Raw genomic sequence first — 20,912 nt, forward strand, 5'->3', positions numbered from 1 at the left:
ATCTGCAATGCACTGAAATGTGGTGGAGGCAGGTTGAATGGATGCAGTGCAGAGGGCACTGGATGGTTCTTTGGACAGGGATGGCATGGACGGACATAGGGAAAAGGCACAGGATTGGCACTAGGGGATAGAAACAGTCACGATGGACTGAAGAGCTTCCTTCTGCTCCGTGATGATTCCGCGACGAACTTCATTCCCTGTTACTTACCACAAAAGTGAGCTTGTTCTTTTCCTTGTCTCCGAACGGGAATGGCTGAGTCACGACATCCTTAAGGTACTCCTCCACAAAATCCACGGTAAGAGCAAACTTGTTTTTTTTATCATCACGGGAGGTGTCTGTCACTGAGTCGTACCTGCCCACAGATAGGAATGTTTAGAGATACTTCAGCAGGCAGATCCCTCATTACACAGCTAATGCGCATTGGGATCAATGTAATATTGTCATCACAAACATATGAAAGCAAACAACTTTTTGCACCGAGTGTGGTGTAAAAACATCTAAATACCAGTCCTCTGGAAACCTTTCCTAATATTGTTTTTTCTTTCATACAATTGATAAGTGCTGATTAAGCAGTAAAATATTCTCTTTTGAAGTGTGTGTAATTCCTCTGGGGAACAGGTGAGCTATACAGTATTACATGGAATCAACAATATGAATACAGGCCATTCAGCCCAACTGGTTTGTACTAGCCACTTCAAACCCAGTATAGAGCTTTTCATGACTAATGAAAATCGCAAAGTGCTTTACAACCAATGTTGAAAAGGTTTGGTAGTATTGTAATGTAGGAAATGCAATCAATTTACCCACAGCAAGCTCCCACACTGAGCAAAGGGAAAATGACTAAGTCAACAGTTGTTGTAATATTGATTGAAGGATAAAGATTGGCCCAGATACTGGTAGAAACTCTCCTCCTGCTCGTTGAAATAGTGTCACAAGATCTCTTACATCAACATTACCAGGAAAGGGAGTCCTCATCAGAAAGGGAGCACCTCAAGGGCAGTACTGAGGGAGTGCTGCACAGTTAGTGTTAGCCTTTCTTTTCCCACTCATGCTCATACCAACCCCAGTAACACTCAAGAAGCTTGACACCATCCAGAATACAGCAGGCCACTTGATTGGCACTACACCCACAAACATTCACGCCTTCCACTACCAATACCGGTGTACTACCTACAAGATGCCCTGCAGAAATTCACCCCAGACAGCACCTTCCAAACTCTTCCATCTAGAAGGTCAAAGGCAGCAGATACATGGGAACACCACCACCCCCCCCCCCACCCCCCACCGTGCAAGTTCCCTTCCAGACCACTCACCACCCTGACTTGGAAATATATCACTGTTCCTTCATGGTCACTGGGTCAAAATCCTGGAACCACCCCCCCTCCCTAGCAGCATTATCTTCACTCACTGGGGAACCCCGAACTAGCAGAACACACCGCTTAAAAATGAGGGCCTCCCATTTCATACAAAGAGGATTTTTTTCTCCGAGGGTGTTATGAGCCTTTGGAAATGCTCTTCCCAACAATGTGCTGGAGGCTGGGCCATTGAATATGTTCGGGCCAGAGTCAGGCAGATTTTTAACCCAACAAGGGGGTCAAGGGTTAAATGGTGATGAACAGTAAAATACAGCGGAGACTACAACGTGATCAGCCACAACCTTATTAAATGGCACAGACTAGGTAACCCTGCTGCTATTTCTTATGTTCTTGCTAACTGTGCTTTATTCACACACTGTCTTTCCTGAAGTCATGACAGGTGCTATACAAATGCAACTTCTGCCTGGCTCAAACAATTCTGAGAGAGGATTCGAGCCACGAGGTCACCAACTCAGCGCAGATGCACAGCCAGTGGCTTCATCGTTCTGCGGCACTGACTAAACCACACGCGAGCTCAGAATCCAACACTTACTCATGAATTGTAATCTTGGTTGGGATTTCGGTCCACAGCCTGGCGTATTTCACCGGGGTGACCAATTCCTGCGGGTCGCGGTCCACATGCATGTGCAGCATCAGCCGGCAGAAAGAGGCCCGCAGATCGTACGGGAGACTCTCGTCTGACATACAGCGCAGGATGAGATCCACTCCCAGCTGCGTCGAGATCTGGTCGATGGCGAGATACTGACGATCCAGGCACATTCGCGCAAAAAGGTTCAGCTGGTACCTGTGGGGAACGAAAAGGCGGTGGGGGGGGGGGGGGGGGGGGGTGGCGGTAAAAAAGGGCAGTGATTAAAACCACTGTCAACCCCCTCAAACAGAAACCCTACCGAGCAGAAAGAGTCCATTCAGCCCCTTGAGTCCACACTCTGAAAGACATCCCACCCAAATTCACAACACCCCCCAACCCAATCCCTGCAACCTTGCATTTCCCATGGCTAACCCACCCAGCTGGCACAACCCTGCACACTAAGGGGCAATTTTCCATGGCCAATACACCCTACCCTGCACATCTTTGGACTGTAGGAGGAAACCCACGCAGACACGGGGAGAACGTGCAAACTCCACACGGACAGTCACCCGAGTGTGGAATCGAACCTGGGTCCCTGGCGCTGTGAGGTTGCAGTGGCACTAACCACTGAACCATCGCCAGCTCATTTCAAAATGCTGCTGCTCGTGTCCTGGATGGCACCAGGTCCCAGTTACCCTTCTGCTGCTTGACCCACACTGGTTCCAGTCCCAGCAAAGCCTACCTTTTAAAATTTCCACCCTTACTTTGGGGGGCGATGTGGATATCGTAGTAATGTGAATGCTGGTGGGATTTAAATTCAGTTTGTAAATCTGGAGTATGAAACAGGGCTCAGGAATGAAGGCCAGGAAATTATCATCATTAATCATTCCAAAAGATGTCCTGTAGGTCGAGGCCTAAAAAGGGACTCCTGACCCCACTGACACTTTCTGAAATGGCCTAGTGAGACCGTCAGTTGAAGGGGCTTGTGGCATGGTGGTAGGGTCCCTACTTTGACACCAGGGGTCCAGTTTCAACTCCCACCTACACCATGGTATTTGTCTAACCTGTCTGACCGGGTTGATTAAAAGAATAAGTCCTCAGGCGAAATGGGATGGGCAACAAATGCTATCCTTGCCAGTCATGCCCACTTCACATGAGCCAATAAGGAACAACTTAAATATCCCCAATCCCCAACAACCCTCCCAAGATCTCTGAGGGCGATTTCTCTCCCTAAACCCATCAACCCCCATCTCCTTCAATAAGATGATCCTTAAAATCTCTCTCTCGGGACACCAACCCTTACACCTCGCCCTCTCCCTGGCTTTATCGTCAGCAGGTTCCTGCTGATGCTCAGAGAGGAGCCTTGGGACACATTATGAGGTGAATGAAGCTACATAAATGCAAAAAAAAGAAGTGTTGTTGTGGAAAAAAAAGTCTTCATGCTCTCAGGGAAAACAGAGTAAATTCAGTCCAACCGTACATATCTCAAAAGACATTTGAACAAAAACTAGATTACGAAAGAATAATTACCTGTAGTAGGTTAACACGTCCTGATCCTCCTTGTTTCCCTCCTTTGCTTCCTGAGCCAGCTGCCGTATAGATTTGCCGTGAGGCTCCTTGTCACCATCGATCCAGTACAACCAAACCTCATCCTCATCAACATCATCTTCAAGCAAGGAGTTTTCAATACTCAAATCCCCACGGTTTGATAACAGCCTTTACAGAGCAGAACACTAATGTGAACAATCTTGGAGCCACAAATAGTGGTAAACCCCTGCCATGTACAGCACAGGAAGGAGGAAATCTGATTCACTCAGTTAATGCATGTTCTAAGCAGAGCAATCCAGTTCATTCCCACCTGCACTGCTCCAACACCACCCCACCCGCCCCCCAGCCCTCTAGTGCCTTTCCATTTTCCTTCTGAAATCATTCACCACCTCAGCTTCCACCCCTCTGAAAGCACAGCGTTCCAGGTGTCAACTGCTTGTTGCGTTAAAAATGTTCTTCCACAAACACCTCCATCCCCAAATATTTCTGCCAAAAAGTTTAAATCTGCTTCCCTTGCAGCATGAGCCGAGAGGAACAGCGTATCAAGCTGGGACTCAGTCCCTGCTGACGTACCTCTGCAGGTCTGAAAATAGCGAGATAGTTTCAAAAAGCATCGTCAACCCCTACCTTTCCAAATACCAAGATCTTTCAGAGTCAGACCTCTTCCTCCAACCCAAATCCCTCAGAAAAAGACATCAAACTGCTCAAAAAATAACAAAACCTGACCTTCCCAGTTGCTCACCCCTCTGTTGTCAGCACCACAGACTAACAGTTGTGTTCTGAATATGCTTAACAGAGGAATAATCGGGGTTGTGGGGTTTGAGATGTTGACCCAGGGGCAGGTGCTGGCCCAGGGAGAATGTCTCCTCTTCAACACCTTGACAAATCGTCCTCCATAAGTGGGCGGGATTTCTGTTTAATGTTCCACCCAGAAGGCAACATCTCCAACAATGCAGCACTCACTCGGTACCGCACTGGAGTCTCAGCATTGGTTTTCCTGCACAAGGCCTTTCTGAGGCCACTTTTGGAGTACATGGTGGTCGCCCTGCTAATGGGAAGGGTGTTATTAAACTGGACAGGGTCTATTAAAGATGTACAAAGCCATTACCAAGACTACAGGGTTTGAATGATAGGGATAGGTTGGATCGGCTGGGACTTTCTCCCTTGGAGTGTAGGAGGCTGAGGGGTGACCTTATAGAGGTTCAATAAAATGGTGAGGGGCACGGATAGGGTGAATAGTCGAGGTCTTTTCCCCCCCAGGTAGGGGAGCCCAAAAACGCAGGGCATTGGTTTAACGTGAGAGAGGAAGGATTTAAAAGGGAGCCGAGGGTCCTAACTGTTTCACATTTAGGGTGGTGCGTATATGGAATGTGCTGCTACAGCAAATGGGACTAGCTCAGTATCGGAAACCTGGTCAGCATGGATGAGCTGGGCCGAAGGGTCTGTTTCTGGGTTGCGTCACTCTGACTAAGCCATACTTGAACTCAGGACCCTGGTGGTGCAGAGACAAACTGTGGCACGGCCAAGCTCTCAATTCCCATGAGCCTCTGGAAGCAAGCCCCGTAAGTCCATCCACATCATTGCCGCGTGAAAGAAACTGAACGCAACTACCAGACAGTCTGTCCAGGGAGGAACAGCCAATCCACTTCATCAGTAAGCACTGCTGATGCTGGAGTCAGGGATAACACAGTGTGGAGGTGGAGGAACACAGCAGGCCAGGCAACGTCAGGGGAGCAGGAAAGCTGACATTTTGGGTCGGGACCCTTCCACAGAAATTTTTGTTTCTCCTGAGGAAGGGTCCCGACCCGAAATGCCAGCTTTCCTGCTGGTCTGATGCCGCCTGGCCTGCTGTGTTCCTCCAGCTCCACACTGTTACCACTTCATCAGCCAGCCCCTGACTTACAGTTTGGGTGCTAAACTACATTCATCCTTCTGGGACGGACCACAACTGGGAGGGCACCGTTTAATAATAAAATGGTTTCCCATTAAAAGACAGAGAAAACTGCTTTATTTTTCAACAGAAGCATGAGCCTCTGACAGAGCTCTCCCCCAGACAGTGGCAGGTTCATTCTGTAGATTTCAGGCAGACACAGACTCCTCACTGACCAAGGAGTCGCAGATATTTGGAGGGAGGCAGGAATGCGGAGTCAAAGGACTGAATGACCTACTCCTGCTCCTAACTGATGCGTTCATTCAAAGGCCTGTACGTTTATCTAGTAGGCACTGTTTTTATTTCAGATTTCCAGCATCTTTGTCCCTTTGTCAGAGCTGCATTGTCACATTTAACTTCAAATAAATGTGGAAGGTCTGGCAGCATCTATGGGTGGAAGCACAGCTTTGAGTCCAAGAATCATTCTTCCAGGGTCACCAGACCTCGAAACATTAACTCTGCTTTCTCTCCTTGGATGCTGCCAGACCTGCTGAGTTTCTCTAGCACTTTCTGCTTTTGTTTCAGATTCTTCAGCGTCCGCAGTTCTTTGTTGTACTCAACTCGGGTTTCAAGAATAGAAATTAATAATTTTGTACATTTCAATAATATTTTAGAATTACTGAGGATTAGGTTCACAATGCAGCAGTGTAGGAAGGGAGTGATAAGCATTGGTTAGGCCACCCTTACATTCAATTCTGGTCACCACATTACAGGAAGGACGTGGGGGCTTTGGAGAGGGTGCAGAAGAGGTTTACCAGGACGCTGCCTGGATTAGAGGGTATGAGCCATAAAGAAAGGCTAGAAAAAGCTTCTGTTCTCATTGGAGAGAAGGAAGCTAAGAGGGGATTTAATAGAGACATACAAGATGATCAGAGAATTAGATAGGGTGGACAGTGAGTCTTTTTCCTCTGATGAGGACGTCAGCTTGTACAAGGGGGCATAGCTAAAAATTGAGGGGTGATAGATTTAAGACAGATGTCAGAGGCAGGTTCTTTACTCAGAGTGGTAAGGGAGTGGAACGCCCTGCCTGCCAATGTAGTTAACTCTGCCACATTAGGGGCATTTAAACAGTCCTTGGATAAGCATATGGACGATGATGGGATAGTGTAAAGGGATGGGCTTAGATTAGCTCACAGGTCGGCACAACATCGAGGGCCGAAGGGCCTGTTCTGCGCTGTATTGTTCTATGTTCTAAAAACTCAGGTTGTTTTCTATGGACCAAGGGCAGGCAGAAGGGGTTAGTTTAATTTGGCATCACGTTCAGCACAGCCTTGTGGGCTGAAGGGCCTGTCCCTGTGCTGTACCGTTCTGTGCTCTATTGAGACACACCGGTAAAAGGGGGACACTGTATCAGCTCTCCCTATAGTTTTATGCTGCCAACAACCGTCCAGTTTTCAAGACGACAGACAGTCCTGCAGAGGGGAAAGGTGCTTACTTGGTTTGAATGAGGATGTCAGCGTTGGAAGCATTCAACATGAATTTGCAGATCAGTTCCTGAGTGACTGGGATAGCAATGTTGTTGGACACGCAAAGGTCTGACAAGTAATCCAAGAACCTGCAAGAAAAACAATGCCATAAAACAGTCACATGTTTTATCACCAATTCCGGTGTCACGCACGACCAAACAACTGGACTGGAATCTGCTGGCACCTAGTAGTCAGTTAAAGGCCATGCTATTATTATTATAAGGTAAGGGGAAAAAAAAATAAGTTCTGTAATTTCTGGTGAGGAGAAAAAAATACACATACAGCAAGTTATTTGTATTTTCAAATTATTTTGCATGGTACAGCTTGATTATTGTTCAAAGACAGACATGGTGCTGAACCTCGCACTCATCAGGATCAATGCAAGAACACCAAACTCTGACCTACCACAACAACTTCGAAGGCTATTATCAAACTGCAGAGGGTTCAGAAAAAATTTACCAGGATGTTGCTAGGACCAGAGGGTATGAGATATAAAAATAGGCTGCGACTTCCCCCCCCACCCCCCCACCTCCCTGCAGCGTGGGAGGTTGAGGGGTGATCTTACAGTTTATAAAATCATAAGGGGTACAGCTACGGTGAGTAGCAAAGGTCTTTTCCCTAGGGTGGGTGCATTCAATACTCAGGGGCATAAGAGGAGAGGAGAAGGATTTAAAAATAACATGGGGGGCATTTTTTTTTAAGAAACAGAGTGGTTCATGTGTGAAATGAACGCAGAATGAAAATGCTGGATGTGGATACAGGTACAGCATTTAAAGGACATTTGGATAAGTACATGAACAGGAAAGTTTCGGAGGGATTCAAGTCAAATGCAGGCAGGTGGGTCTAGTTTAGTTTGGAATTACAGTCGGCATGCACTGGTTGGATCAAAGGGTCTCCTTCCATGCTGTATGACTAATAATTTACTCTACAGGGGAAAGTTAGCATAAATTGTTGAGATTGTTTGAAATTTGCTATTCCTGCACTTGTTGTTAGATCCAAGTGAGAACTCTTGCCAAGAAACAATTTAATTTTAACCACAAACGGTCATGAAAAACCTTGGGGAAAAGGAAAGGTCAGACAAGCACAAACTATTCCACCTGGGCTCTCTGTTCCTTCGCAGCAGGTTGACAAAAGTTTCAATCTCCTTCGCCGTGATGTGCTTCTCCAGCAGCTTCCTGTTGTTGTGAAGCAAGGCTGTGATGGTGTCCTCTGCTAACACATCATATCCAATCTGGGACTGCATGATGCCAAACATCTTTGCAATGTACTCCTGAAATGCAAAACCTTTTGTGAAGGCGTGCTGGTGAATGAGAGATCAAAGAACAAGAGTTGCAAAAGCATTCTCCAAACTGAATCCATATCCATTCTGAGGTCCTGCACGAGTAAGTAACCTCTCTCTCCCCAGTAAATTTAATGCATCTGTTTTCAGTGCACATTAGTAATATATACAACCTTCATAGTGTTAGCAATACACAGTACCTACCTGATTCTTCCTATAATCCTGCTGAGAGTGCCGAAGCACTCTGTAACAGAGCCGTAATATGTACCGATACGGAGCGTATCTCTGATCTCCCAGGTCTTCCAGTCTCAACATTGGCCCTTCCCCTTTGTCTATGAAAGGGACCTTCAAAATCCCAAAGATCTGCCATGGAAGTTGACAAAAGAAACAGACACGTCAGATGATACTGGCAGAAATCTCAATCACTAAGAGTTTTATTTAGACAGTCCCAAACTCCACCTCAGTCCATTTGCCTCCCCATGTGTTAAATTGTCTAAACAGCGTGGCAATAAGATCAGAACGTGAGCCATCATTCAACCCCCAAACTTTGTTTCATTCTCCAATTCGATCAGGAACTGATCTGTATCTTAAAGTTCTATGTTCTACGTTCTAATCCTGTTTATCTTATTGTTTCATCCCTTGATATTTTAACCAACAGATCAGAACCAAACAGATTGGTCTTCAGCTTGAACACTGATGTTTTGGGGCGGCACGGTGGCTCAGTGGTTAGCACTGTTGCCTCACAGCACTAAGGACCCAGGTTCGATTCCAGCCTCGGGCGACTGTCTGTGCGGAGTTTGCACATTCTCCTCGTGTCTGCGTGGATTTCCTCCCCCAGTCCAAAAGGTGTGCAGGTTAGGTTTAGTGGCCATGCCAAATTGCCCGTTGCGTCCAGGGATGTGCAGGCTGGGTGGGTTAGCCATGGGAAATGCAGGGTTACAGGGATAGGGTAGGGGGAATGCTGTTTGGAGGTTTGGTGTGGACTTGATGGGCCGAATAGCCGGTTTCTATGACTGACCAAGCGTCCATAAACAGTTGGAGGGAGGAACATTTCATATTAGTTTCTTCTCAGAGAATATGGGCGTTGCTAGCCTATTGCACAACCCCAGTAATGTCACCATCCCCTTATTTCTTGGCCCCACTCACTGGAGGATCCCTCAATTGTTTCACTGTTTGACCCACTGTTGTAATATACCCCTTAAAGCAAAAATGCAACTTGCCCAGTCCCAGGTATCAATCCATGCCCCGAGTTTATCAGCCTTACCTGTTAGCCCTCTTGCATTGAAATAGATGCAATTTAATCCAACAGACATTCCTCAATTCCTGTCCTGTTCCAGCCTGACCTGTCTCTTCAACTAGTTACTTCTGATTACTGTATCTCCTTGCTGTCTCGCACTTGCCTCCCTGCTGTAGAGGATCCCAAACCCCTGCCAATCTAGTTTAAACCCTCCCTGGTAGCACTAGCAACTCTGCTCGTCAGGACATCAGGATTCCCTCCAGTTCAGCTGTTACCCGTCCCACTTAACAGGTGCCCCAGAAAAAATTCCCAATGATCCAGCAATCTGAACCCCTGCCCCCTGAACCAATTCTTTCATCACCCATTTATCTGCCATATCGTCCTGTCCCCACCCTCACTAGCACGTGGCACTGGAAGGAATGTGGAGATTACCACCGTCAAGGTCCTGATTTTTAAAACGTTTTCCCCTCCTAGCTCTCTATAATCACTCCGCGGGACTTCATCCATATTTCTACCCATGTCATTTTTGCCAACATGCACAATGACTCCTGGCTGCTCACCCTCCCACTTGAGAGCATTCTGCAGCTGCTCTGAGACGTCCCGGGCACTGGCACTCGGGAAGCAACACACCATCCTGGATGCCCTTGACAATCTGCAGGTGACTGCTTCCAGGCTCTAATGTGCGCGCCAAAGGGATGCCTCTCCCTCTCAGTCGCCTTCTGCTGGGCTTTCTCGATACTTTATTTCCGATTTTCTAACTTGTACAGCCAATCACCATAAGGTAATGGGATTTCTTTTTTCTTTATTTCTCTATTTAGTACCAAAGATTTGTAGCCGAGATGGCACCGTGAGGGATGACACTGTAAATTTTTCACTGTGCTCCTGAGCTTGAGCACGTCACCATAACCCTAATTCTCAATGGAGTACATTCGCCAAATCACAAATTATAACCGAACAGGACATTGATGAAGTGAACCGAACTTCTTAAAGGTTATGCCCTGTGGGACTATTCATGTGAATAAGGGAAGTTTTCCAAAACAAAATGGCACATCATTCTTACCTGTTTCAAGATATTCTGTTCCCTCATTAACTTCTGTCTCTCCCGATTTGGTTTCGTGATAACCACATCCAAGACATCTTGACCATTGCAAGGAACATGAGCGACAAAGAAAACCAAATCTTCCAACAGCTTTGTCACAAACCTGGCAACAAATTAATGGATTTTTTTCCTCAGCTTCATGCCAACTCGTTCCTTTCCTTTGAGAGAGATTCAGAAATGGTTTCCCGAAATCTGTAAACTGCTAAGGGTCCAGTTCACAGTAGGCACGAAAAGAAAATTGCCCCTGGGCTGTTAATGGGAGACTGTTGTATGAAAAACATCTACCGTGCCTACTTACGTAACAGAGATGTGTGGCACGGATCCTGCCCCTAGTCTGGAAGCCCCTAGTTCACCAGGAACTAATGGTGCAACCAAAACGGGTCGTTTGTCTTTACAACATACACCCCAGTAGAAGGCAGCAAGAACAAGCAGCTTCTGGTCAGCCATGGGATTGAAGACCAGTCAGAGACCCTACCATTAGCTATACCTGCAGGTCCAGATTACAACTTGCAGGTCATTGTGCGTCAGTCTGTCCCTCTCGCTCTCTTCACCCGTCCAGTCAAGAAAGCACGGCAACCTCTCTATGTCCTCAGGAGGCTATGGAAATTCAGCATGCCCACAAGAACGCTGACCAATTTTTAATAGACACGCCACAGATTCCTATGCTGGATGCATCACAGCGTGGTTTGGTAACTGCTCTTCCCAAGACCACAAGAAACTACAGAGAGTTGTAAACACAGCCCAGTGCATTGTGCAAACCAGCCTCCCACCCACTGACTCCCTTTATACTTCCCACTGGATTGGAAAAGCTACCAACACAATCAAAGACCACTCCCACACCAGTTAGACTTTCTTCCACCCCATTCCATTGGGCAGAAGATACACCCAAGCAAATAGGTTGAAGAGTAGCTTCTTCCCCACTGTTATGTGACTTCTGAACAAGATCTAAATTATAATTTAACGGTGATCTCACTGTGGGCCTTCTCTGCAGCTGCAACACACTGTATTCCTCGCTCTGGTTTATTCACGTAACGCAGTGCGTGTGTTATGATCTGCTTATAGTACACGCAAAACGTTCACTTTACATCAGCACATGTGACAATAAGAAATCAAATCAAAGTAAGATTCCCTTGGGGCCTCGGTTAGCCGGGTGGCTGGCGTACGTCAGATTGGGGCCATCAAAAAGTTTCCGATGCCAGTTCCAGCAGATTGAGGATCTGTCTGCTTGTCCTACTTTTGTGGCAGGAAACTGGAGCACCGGGAGGACACCCATGCAGACACGTAGAGAATGCGCAAACTCCACACAGTCACCCGTGGGTGGAATCGAACCAGTGTCCCTGGCGCTGTGAGGCAGCAGTGCTAACCGCTGAGCTGCCCGTTACTGGGACTGGAGGGTTAGAGTTATAAGGAGAGGCGGGATAGGCTGGGACTTTTTCCACTGGAACGTAGGAGGTGGAGGGGTGACCTCAGAGGTTTACAAAATCTTGAGGGGTATAGATAAGGTGAATGGCAGGTATCTTTTACCTTTGGTGGGAGATTTCAAGACTAGGGGGCATGTTTTTAAGGTGAGAGGGAGAAAGATTTTAAAAGAGACACGAAGGGCATTTCTTTTCCAAAAAAAAGCAGACTGCAAGTTCATTCCCCACACGAACCAGAGGAAGAGGTGGGTGCAGCTACAGTAACAATATTTAAAAGGCATTTGGATAAGTACACGGATAAGAAGTGTTTGGAGGGACGTGGGCCAAGCGCAGGCAGGTGGGACGAGGTTAGTTTGAGATTAAGGTCGGCGCAGACTGGCTGGACCGGAGGGTTTGTTTCCTTGCTATACACCTCTCTGAAATAGAGAGATAAAGAGAAAGAGAGGAAGAGTGAGTAAAGGATGGGAGGGAGGGAGAGAAACAGTAGGGACAAGGGTTAGAGAGAGGGTCAGAGCATAAGACTAGTTAGGAGAAAGTGCAGCCATACGGTGGTAATATTGCTGGGCGAGCCATCTAGCCTATCCCAGGCAGATGGTGCAATTTGAACTCAATAAAACTCTGATGGTGACCATGTAACTAGTGTCGACTGCTGGGAAATATCTGTTTCATTAATATCCTTCAGGGAAGGAAATCTGCCAGTCTACATGTGACTCCAGAACCACAGCAATGTGTTTGGCTCAATGGCCTGGATGGTGGCTAAGGATGGGCAATAAATGTTGGTATAACTGGTGGCGCACACACACATCCCACTAAGCAACGTAAAACAGAGGCATGCAGCAACGGAGGCAGGAACCTGGAAATTAATACAAGTGACAGGCTAACACTGACCAACCTGGATGAAAACAGCTAACCACTGGCTTTTCTGACATTGTATCTAATCCCAGGTATAAGCGGTTGGAGTCAGTCACAGCCCAACAGAGTGGGAAAACAGTAATTACAATCTCTTTTGCCTGTGGAGTTAAAGGAGTCGGGGGGGGTGGGGGGGGGGTGTGTGTGTGCGAGAGTGACGGGTGGGGGAGTAGGTCTAGCGATGATTCCAATTCCCTATTCATTAATTTATTTAACTAAGTTACTCAGATTCCCAGCTCAGCAATAAAGAGCATGAACTAGATGGCCTACAGCATTAGCCTGGGATCAAACAAGAGATAGCCGGTGGCTCGGTGGTTAGCACCGCTGCCTCACAGTGCCAGGGACCCAGGGTTTGATTCCACCCTCAGGCAACTGTGCAAACTCCACACAGCTGTTCTCCCCGCATCTGCGTGGGTTTCTTCCGGGTGCTCGGCTTCCTCCCACAGTCCAAAGATGTACAGGCTGGCTGTGCTAAATTATCCATACGGTGTCCAGGTTAGGTGGGCTAGCCATGGGAAACGCAGGGTTACAGGGATAGGGTAGGGGGAGTGTGATGCTCTTCAGAGGGGCAGTGAGGCTAGATGGGCTGAACAGCCTGCTTCCACAAGGTAGGAATTTCACAAGTCAGATAGACAATGAATGGAGAGGGGTGGTTTTGAAAGGAGTAATGTGACCAAGTTGGATTCTATCAGCAAAATCATTGCAACCCTCAGGAATGAACTGGCTGAAGGACATTGGTTAGATTTACTGAAAATTTTAGCAAGTGGCAGACCACAAATAAATCAGAGAGCTGCAGATGGCATGGTAACTATGGCAGACACAGGAATGTCCATAAGGACTCGGAGATGAGACCTAACAGATATAAACAAACAAAGTCATTAAGCTGAAATGCAAGAACAATGCAGGGTAACACACTAAAGGAAAAAAAATTACATCTGGTTACAAAACGGCAGCAGAATCAAAACAAAGTCAAACAATTTTCCTGATCTGGGCAGTCTAGTAATATCTGATGGGAACAGCGGTCTGGACATCAGGAAACAGGTTAGACTTTTCAGTGATGCTGGGTACCTTTAGGGACAAAAGCATCTCTACGGAAAGCGGAATGAAATGACTGAACTGCTACATCTGGTCACAGTGCTGTGTGAATGCTAAATCTGGATCAGAGGCACAGCAATGGAAAATAAATGAGAGGCAATTCAAGAGCGTTCTGGGGCATGATGGGGGTTAGTCAGACAGTAGGCACAGCTTGTGTGGAAAGCTGGTTACACAAGGATGGCTTGCAGTAATGATAAGCAAAAACCTATAACAGTTCTCCGGGCACTTACTTCAGGGGAGAGAACTAACTGGTGACTAGCATCAGTCCGTCTGCAAGGGATAACAGGAATTCAGCCCCCAGGGCCATGGTGAGCTCAGGAGATACCATTTCTTTTGATGGGCCAAATGAATCAATCTGGTTATGGGTAAAAGCCTATCCTGTGGGATATTGCCCTTGTCGGTGCTGCAGGACGATCTCTGTCAGTCCTTCTCTGGCAGGGTGGCATCTAATTTGGAGCTTCCATCCACATGCCCGAGACAGCAAAGATTCCTGAGCTCGACTTGCGCTGGAGCAGTTGGCATGTTTGCCCAAGAAAGGACCTCTGCGTTGGAGAGCAGGGCCTTCCCGAGGATGCGTCTCAGACACTGGAATTGGGAACTATGGAGCCTTTGTTATCAGTGAGAGCTGTTCAAGATTCATTGCCATGTAACAACACAAACTGCTGCCTCACAGCGCCAGGAATCCGGGTCCGCAATCCACCCTCGGGCGACCGGCCGTGAGCAGTTTGCGCATTCGCCTTGTGCCTGCGTGGGTTTCCAAAGACGTACTGGTGAGGTGGACTGGCCGTGCTAAATTACCTGTAGTGTTCAGGGATGTGTAGAGGAGGTGGATGGGTCTGGGTGGGATGCTCGGAGGGTCGGTGTGGACTTGGTGGGCCGTAGGGATTCTACAGTCACTATACCGGAGGACAAAGGCCTTGTAGATAAGACTCTTGACCCCGTGGGGTTGTAGGTTGTTTTTAAACATTTTGATAGTTGGCCAAAGTTGGGGTTGCCTTTCATGACCAGTACTGTGCCTTTAAGAGAAATTTGTTCCAAGCTGTTTCTCAGTGGCGCCAGCATATCTACTAAGAAGCCAGTGGGTAAACAGCTTTGAGTGTTTTTTTTAAATTAGACAAAGGAAGCATGATTGGGTGGAGTCAGGCTCACACAGACCAACTTGGCTGGTGAAGCTGATAGATACAGTTTGCTCTCTCTCTCTCTCTCTCTCTCTACTGCAGCAAACAGCTCAAGTTCTCTCTCTGCTGCTGGGATGTTTTTCTTCAGTGTTTCTTTCACCTGGGCTGCAAGGGAAGATAGCACGTGCAGAACGTCAGTTTTGCAGAATTTGCCTTTGCTAAGGGAGTGTTTATGAAATGCTGAAATACTGGAACAGTTGATGATTCATGGCTAAATAATAAATTACTCAACAAAATAATTATAGAGTTAAAGTTATGCCTTTTTTTCTTCGTGTTTTTCCCCCCCAATATTAATAAGGTGTGAAAATAGGGTGTTTTGCTTAAAGCCGAGTAGTTTGAGGAACTGAATTACATCCAGAAGGCGGCAGGTTCTAGGCTATCTCCTTGATATATGTTGAGGGGGTTTGGTTTGGTCCACAGTATTTTCCAATGCATGTGATGTGATCATGAGGAGAGTCAGGTTGCCAATCACCATAGATACAAGACAACTTTGGCATATTGTTGAAAAGGGTCACAGGTGGATCTGTCCATTAGCAACAATTTTCTGGTCACTGAAGGTGAGGAACAGAGAACCCATAAGCCTTTGGAGCCAGGCTTTAATCTCCATAACCAGTGTAACATCACCAGCTCACAGGAACACTCTGATCGGGACTTGCTGCGCCTTTAGCTGGGCAGGTTGAAGAGTTGCCTGTGTGATGCTGCGCAGAGGAAGACTCGCTGTATGCTGGTTTGGAAAGCGTAGATTGGGGGACAGAGAGAAACACAAGAGGGGCTAAGGCCAGTTTCACCCCATACTTAACCTCATCTGGTAAAATATCTGGTAGTGGCAATCAAACTTGAGGGGAGCAAAGATAGGAGACAAAAAGGAGAAAACATCAAAACATAGAAAATAGATGCAGGAGTAGGCCATTCAGCCCTTCAGGCCTACTCCACCATTCAATACTGTTCCACCATGGCTATTCATCAAACTCTCTCCCCATTTCCTCTGATCCTTTTAGCCCCAAGGACTATAATGAACACTTTCTTGAAAATGTTCTGACCTCAACTCTGGCACAGAATTCCACACACTCCCTACTCTCTGGGTGAAGAAACGTCACCTCATCTCAATCCTGAACAGCATTCCCAGTGTCCTTACACTGTGGTCCCTGCATCTGAACTCCCTGCTCATCAGGAACACCCTTCCCATGTTTACCTTGTCTAGTGTGAACTATAGCAACAGTTCAGGAACAAAACAGGTCAAAGATTTAAGAACAACTGCAAGAGTGGCTATTATCAAGGATTGTGTAGGTTGGAGAACCATAATCAGCAACACATTAGAACCATCAGATCAGCCATGATCTCACTGAACCACAGAGCAAACTTGATGGGCTGAATGGCCTACTTCTGCTCCGACATCTTATGGGTTTAATGTAGTGTCACCTGAATAGCGCGCCCCCCCCCATAAAAAATACACATTGCAAGTTAGATTTGCCCAAAATATTTTGGAATACAGTTCCTGTGCTTCCTTCAGGAAAAGAGTTACAGAGGTCCCAGAAGAGAGAAAGAAAGAAGCTGGTGAGAGAAAAAGAGGGATGCCAACAGGCAGAAGGATGAAAGCAAAAATGCCCATATAAGAAAAGGGAACAGAGTGCAAAATGAAAGAGACTGAACAAGTAGACCCCAAAAGACATTAGAGAGGGGGAGTGAAAGGGAAAAAGAGGCTATTTTGGATATTTTCAACAGTGCGGAACATTGTAGAAGGTCAATAGCTACAAATAATTGTCCTTCTTATTTGTTTGACCATGTCCGTTGGAGTATATTGGATAGTTGTCCCATTCTCCCTCACCCTGAGAGCCCCCTCACTCTGACCAAGCCCTTGTGAACAGGCTCATAAGGAAGACAAGCACAAGTTGACTCATTGTAACTGTTACAATGCTGCGGGCTTTAAAGGCGATTCAGTCCCAGTCTGTTTGAATTGAGGTTGTAAGGCAGAAGTACTGAGCAATTTGAGGGAATGTAAACAGTTTGGGAGGCCTTGGGACTTTTTAATCTGATAAAACACAGACTGAATGGGTGCAGACAGCTCTCAGATTCCAATTTCTGGGATTCGGTTTTCTCAGTCGCATCAGAATCTTTCGGGGTCTCACAGTTGGAAAGCCTTGTCTCCTGCCAGCTACGTTCTCTGAATTTTCTTGGGTTTTCTTTTTCTCCTAGTTTGGAGAACTGCATGTGAGAATCTGAGTCTGAATTTGCCTTATTCCCAAGGGGCGTGTTTATGGAATGTTACTATATTGGAACAGTTAATTAGTAACAGGTACGGTGTCTATTATTGGGTTAAGTTTTCCAATAGAGTGAAATTATTTTAAGTACTTCTATTTTTGCCTGTGTTTTAACTATAGTGTTTAAATAAATTGTTTCTGCGAGTCGTTTAACCAGTTGCATTGTATCAGGTACACTTTGCATTTTGTCTTTGAAAATGAGGAAGAAGTTAGGGTCTAGGCTACCTTTTTAAAATGTTAAGGGGATCTGGTCTGGTCCATAACATTATCAAAAAAAAAAGGAACATAGGGTCACGCTCACATGGAACTGAAGGATAGGTAAAGACAAAGTAACCCATTGAGACACCGTCATGGTAACCGGCCTTCTCCCACCCAGTCAGAAAATCTTTGGACAGGAGTAACATCACCCTGTATAAATTCACAGGCAAACTGCCTTCAGAAGATCTCCAGTAGCAGCAAAATATTCTTTTGTTTTGCAGCTTTGAAAGTAATCCGTAAAACTCAGAACGCATTCCACGAGGGAGGCAACAAGATGTGATCACCGAGAGGAAGACCAAAACTTTGGCCCGTTAAATGTAAGCCAGCCCCACAGGGAATGGAGGAGAAATGCGACGGTGATCACGTGGTGGTGGTTACCTACAGGGAGTGGCAGCTATAGGGGCTGTCCACCAATAACGTGGACACTCCAATCAGTCTGCAGGATTTAACAGGCCCTGCTTCTACACGGCACACTCCGTGGCTAACATAGATTTGCTAAAAGGCATGCACCAACCTTCTTTCGTTCTGAGTAATGGTGCCGTCCTCCAACCTCTGGACCGTGGCAAACAGCACCTTGCTGGCATCGTTGGCAAAGTCCAAGTCTCGGACTTCCGAGAGGGGCACGGAGACTATCGCAAACGCTTCCTTGTCTTCCTTGGTCGGGCACGTTCCGATCTAATGACAACAAAAGTGACGTTCAAACCTACAACTCGGACACAGCAACAGCTGGTACGCAGCCGCTATGAGAAAGCGCTGGAGTATTTTGGGATGCTGACGGCGCAGGTGGGGCTGTCGGGGTGACATTGCCAGAGTGGCAACACAGAGCTATGAGCAGAACGTGCCAGATATGCCAGTGGCAGACACAGAGGAACAAGTGGTGGCACTCTATGCCACTCCATCCCTACCTGCACATACACCCAATTTCACTTTGAATAAATCTTCCAACAGGAAAAGTGAACTCAAAGCTGTCAAATTACTGTACAAGTCCATCAGGTTCATTATGGGCGTCTTCATTCAGTTTGGACGATATCTAATTTCCAGCCTTTTTCTCCCCACCTCCCATGGGCTGTAGTGTCTCTGGTCAGGCCAGCATTTATTGTCCATCCCTAAATTGTCCTGGTGGCAGTTAATACTCAACCACATTGTAGTGGGTCTGGAGTCACATGCAGGCTAGACCAGGGAAGGATGGCAGGTGAGGTTCTGAATTACTAGTTCAGTGTCATTACCACTCTGTCACTACTCTCAGAGCGCACAGGCTCTGCATTGATCTGCAGTAGCCCGGGGACCCTCTCAGTTGGCAACAAATACATGGCCCACCAACTCCTCTCCCAGGCCGGCCAATAAACATCACCATTGCCTATGTCCACATTCTGAGGATATATTCCCATAAACTGGTGCTTTGGGATTTGCCTGAAGTGCGTGTGGCCCTCCTAGTGAGGAAGGCTGTGACACAGCAGTACTGTCTGCGGTCTATTCATCACACCCAGTAAGATTTACAGTCCAGGCTGCAGCTGAAACCAATGACTGTACCTTCAACATGACTGGCCGTTCCTCATCGATGTCGATAGGGATGTTACTGCTGGTGACCCAGGTATTCGTGCAGAGATGTCTCAACCTCACATAGGAGTTCCTGAGGGAAAACAATAATTGGTGGAAAATAATGCATTTGTTGCTGCTCCAATTATGTTTAAAGTTTATGAATTCAAACATACACCAAGCCGTAGCTAACCAAGCAAACCCTAACCCCCTCTAAGCCTGCAGAGCAGCTGTTGCTATGGCAAATCAATCCAGTCTTTTTACATTATACCCCGATAATAGCTTCAGCCTGATCAACACTGTCATTGTTCCTCTGCTGTAAATCTGTGTGTACAGAACCTAAAGTAACTCACTTCATCAAGATTGGAAGGAGAAAGCCATCACGTGAAAATCGTGGCCGGCGGCGGGGGGTGGTATCCACACCAGCACCACTCTTTGGGTAAATCCAGGAAACCCACAAAGCTTTCAATGAACACATTTCATGAGCGACACAAACTACTGCCTCACAGCGCCAGGGATCCAGGTTCGATTACAGCCTCGGGCGGCTGTCCATGTGGAGTTTGCACATTCTCCCCGTGTCTGTATGGGTGCTCAGGGAGGTGTAGATTAGTGGGGGGTTATAGAGAGATGGGTCTGGGTGGGGTGCTCCGAAGGTCGGTGTGCACTTGTTGGGCTGAAGGGCCTGTTTCCACACTGTAGGGAATCTATAATCTATGGTCTAAATTCAGTCCAACTTGTCTACACTGACCAGATATCCCCATCTGACCTGGTCCCATTTACCAGCATTTGGCCCATATCCTTCTAAACCCTTCCTATTCATACACCCATCCAGATGCCTTCTAAATGTTCTAACTGTACCAGCCTCCACCATTTCCTCTGGCAGCTCATTCCATACACACACCGCCCTGTGTGAAAATGTTGTCCCTTGAGCCCCTTTTAAATCTTTCCCACTCACCTTAAGCCTATGTCCTGTAGCTTTGGACTCCCCTCTCCGGGGGGGTGGAAGGAGAATCTTGGCTAATCACCCTATCCATGACCCCAAAAGACAAGCAGGTTAGGGTGGCTTGGCCATGCTAAATTGCCAGTAGAGTTCAGGGATGTGTAAGATAGGTGGGTTTGCCATAGGAAACGCAGGGTTACAGGGATAGGGTAGGGGGACGTGTCTGGGTGGGATGCTCTTCAGACGGTTAGTGTGGATTCACTGGACCAAATGCCTGTTTCCACCCTGTAGGGATTCCATGGAATTATATGGAATAAATCTTATAAATCTCAATGGGGTCACCTCTCAGCATCTGTTGCTCCAGTGAAAATAGCCCCTGCCTATTCAGCCTCTCCCTGTAGCTCAAACCCTCCAGCCCTGGCAACATCCCTGAAAATCTTTGCTGAACCCTTTCAGAACAATTTCCCTGTGGCAGGGAGACCAGAATTGAATGCAGTATTCCAAAAGCAGCCCAACATCCTGTCCAAATGCAACATGACCCTCCCAACTCCTATACTCAATAAAGCATACCAAACACCTTCTTCACTGTCCTATCTACCTGCGACTGCACTTTCAAGTATCTATGGAAATGCACTCTAAGGTCTCTTTGATCAGCAACACTCCCCAGGATCTTACCATGAACTGTATAAGTCCTGCCCTGATTTGCCTTTCCAACATGCAGCACCTCACAAATTAAACTCCATCTGCCACTACGAAGCCCATCCCATTGTACTCTGAGATAACCTTCTTCACGGTCTGCTGCACCTCCAAATTTAG

General features: G+C 46.9%; 1 protein-coding gene across 2 annotated transcripts in view; it reads right to left on the reverse strand.

Moving 5' to 3' along the window:
• itpr2 (inositol 1,4,5-trisphosphate receptor, type 2) overlaps positions 1-20,912 on the reverse strand; it is a 235,633-nt gene that overhangs the window by 131,712 nt on the left and 83,009 nt on the right. For both annotated transcript variants that reach the window (XM_059654708.1, XM_059654707.1), the window contains exons 12-20: positions 19,151-19,250; positions 18,135-18,295; positions 10,466-10,607; positions 8,373-8,531; positions 7,987-8,159; positions 6,859-6,978; positions 3,476-3,661; positions 1,910-2,161; positions 209-353 (exon numbers count right to left, since the gene is read on the reverse strand). In XM_059654708.1, the coding sequence (XP_059510691.1) occupies positions 209-353; positions 1,910-2,161; positions 3,476-3,661; positions 6,859-6,978; positions 7,987-8,159; positions 8,373-8,531; positions 10,466-10,607; positions 18,135-18,295; positions 19,151-19,250 (1,438 nt within the window). The remainder of the gene's footprint in view (positions 1-208; positions 354-1,909; positions 2,162-3,475; positions 3,662-6,858; positions 6,979-7,986; positions 8,160-8,372; positions 8,532-10,465; positions 10,608-18,134; positions 18,296-19,150; positions 19,251-20,912) is intronic.

The sequence above is a fragment of the Stegostoma tigrinum genome, chromosome 25 (genome assembly GCF_030684315.1).
Source record: "Stegostoma tigrinum isolate sSteTig4 chromosome 25, sSteTig4.hap1, whole genome shotgun sequence".
NCBI classification, from domain to species: Eukaryota; Metazoa; Chordata; class Chondrichthyes; order Orectolobiformes; family Stegostomatidae; genus Stegostoma; species Stegostoma tigrinum.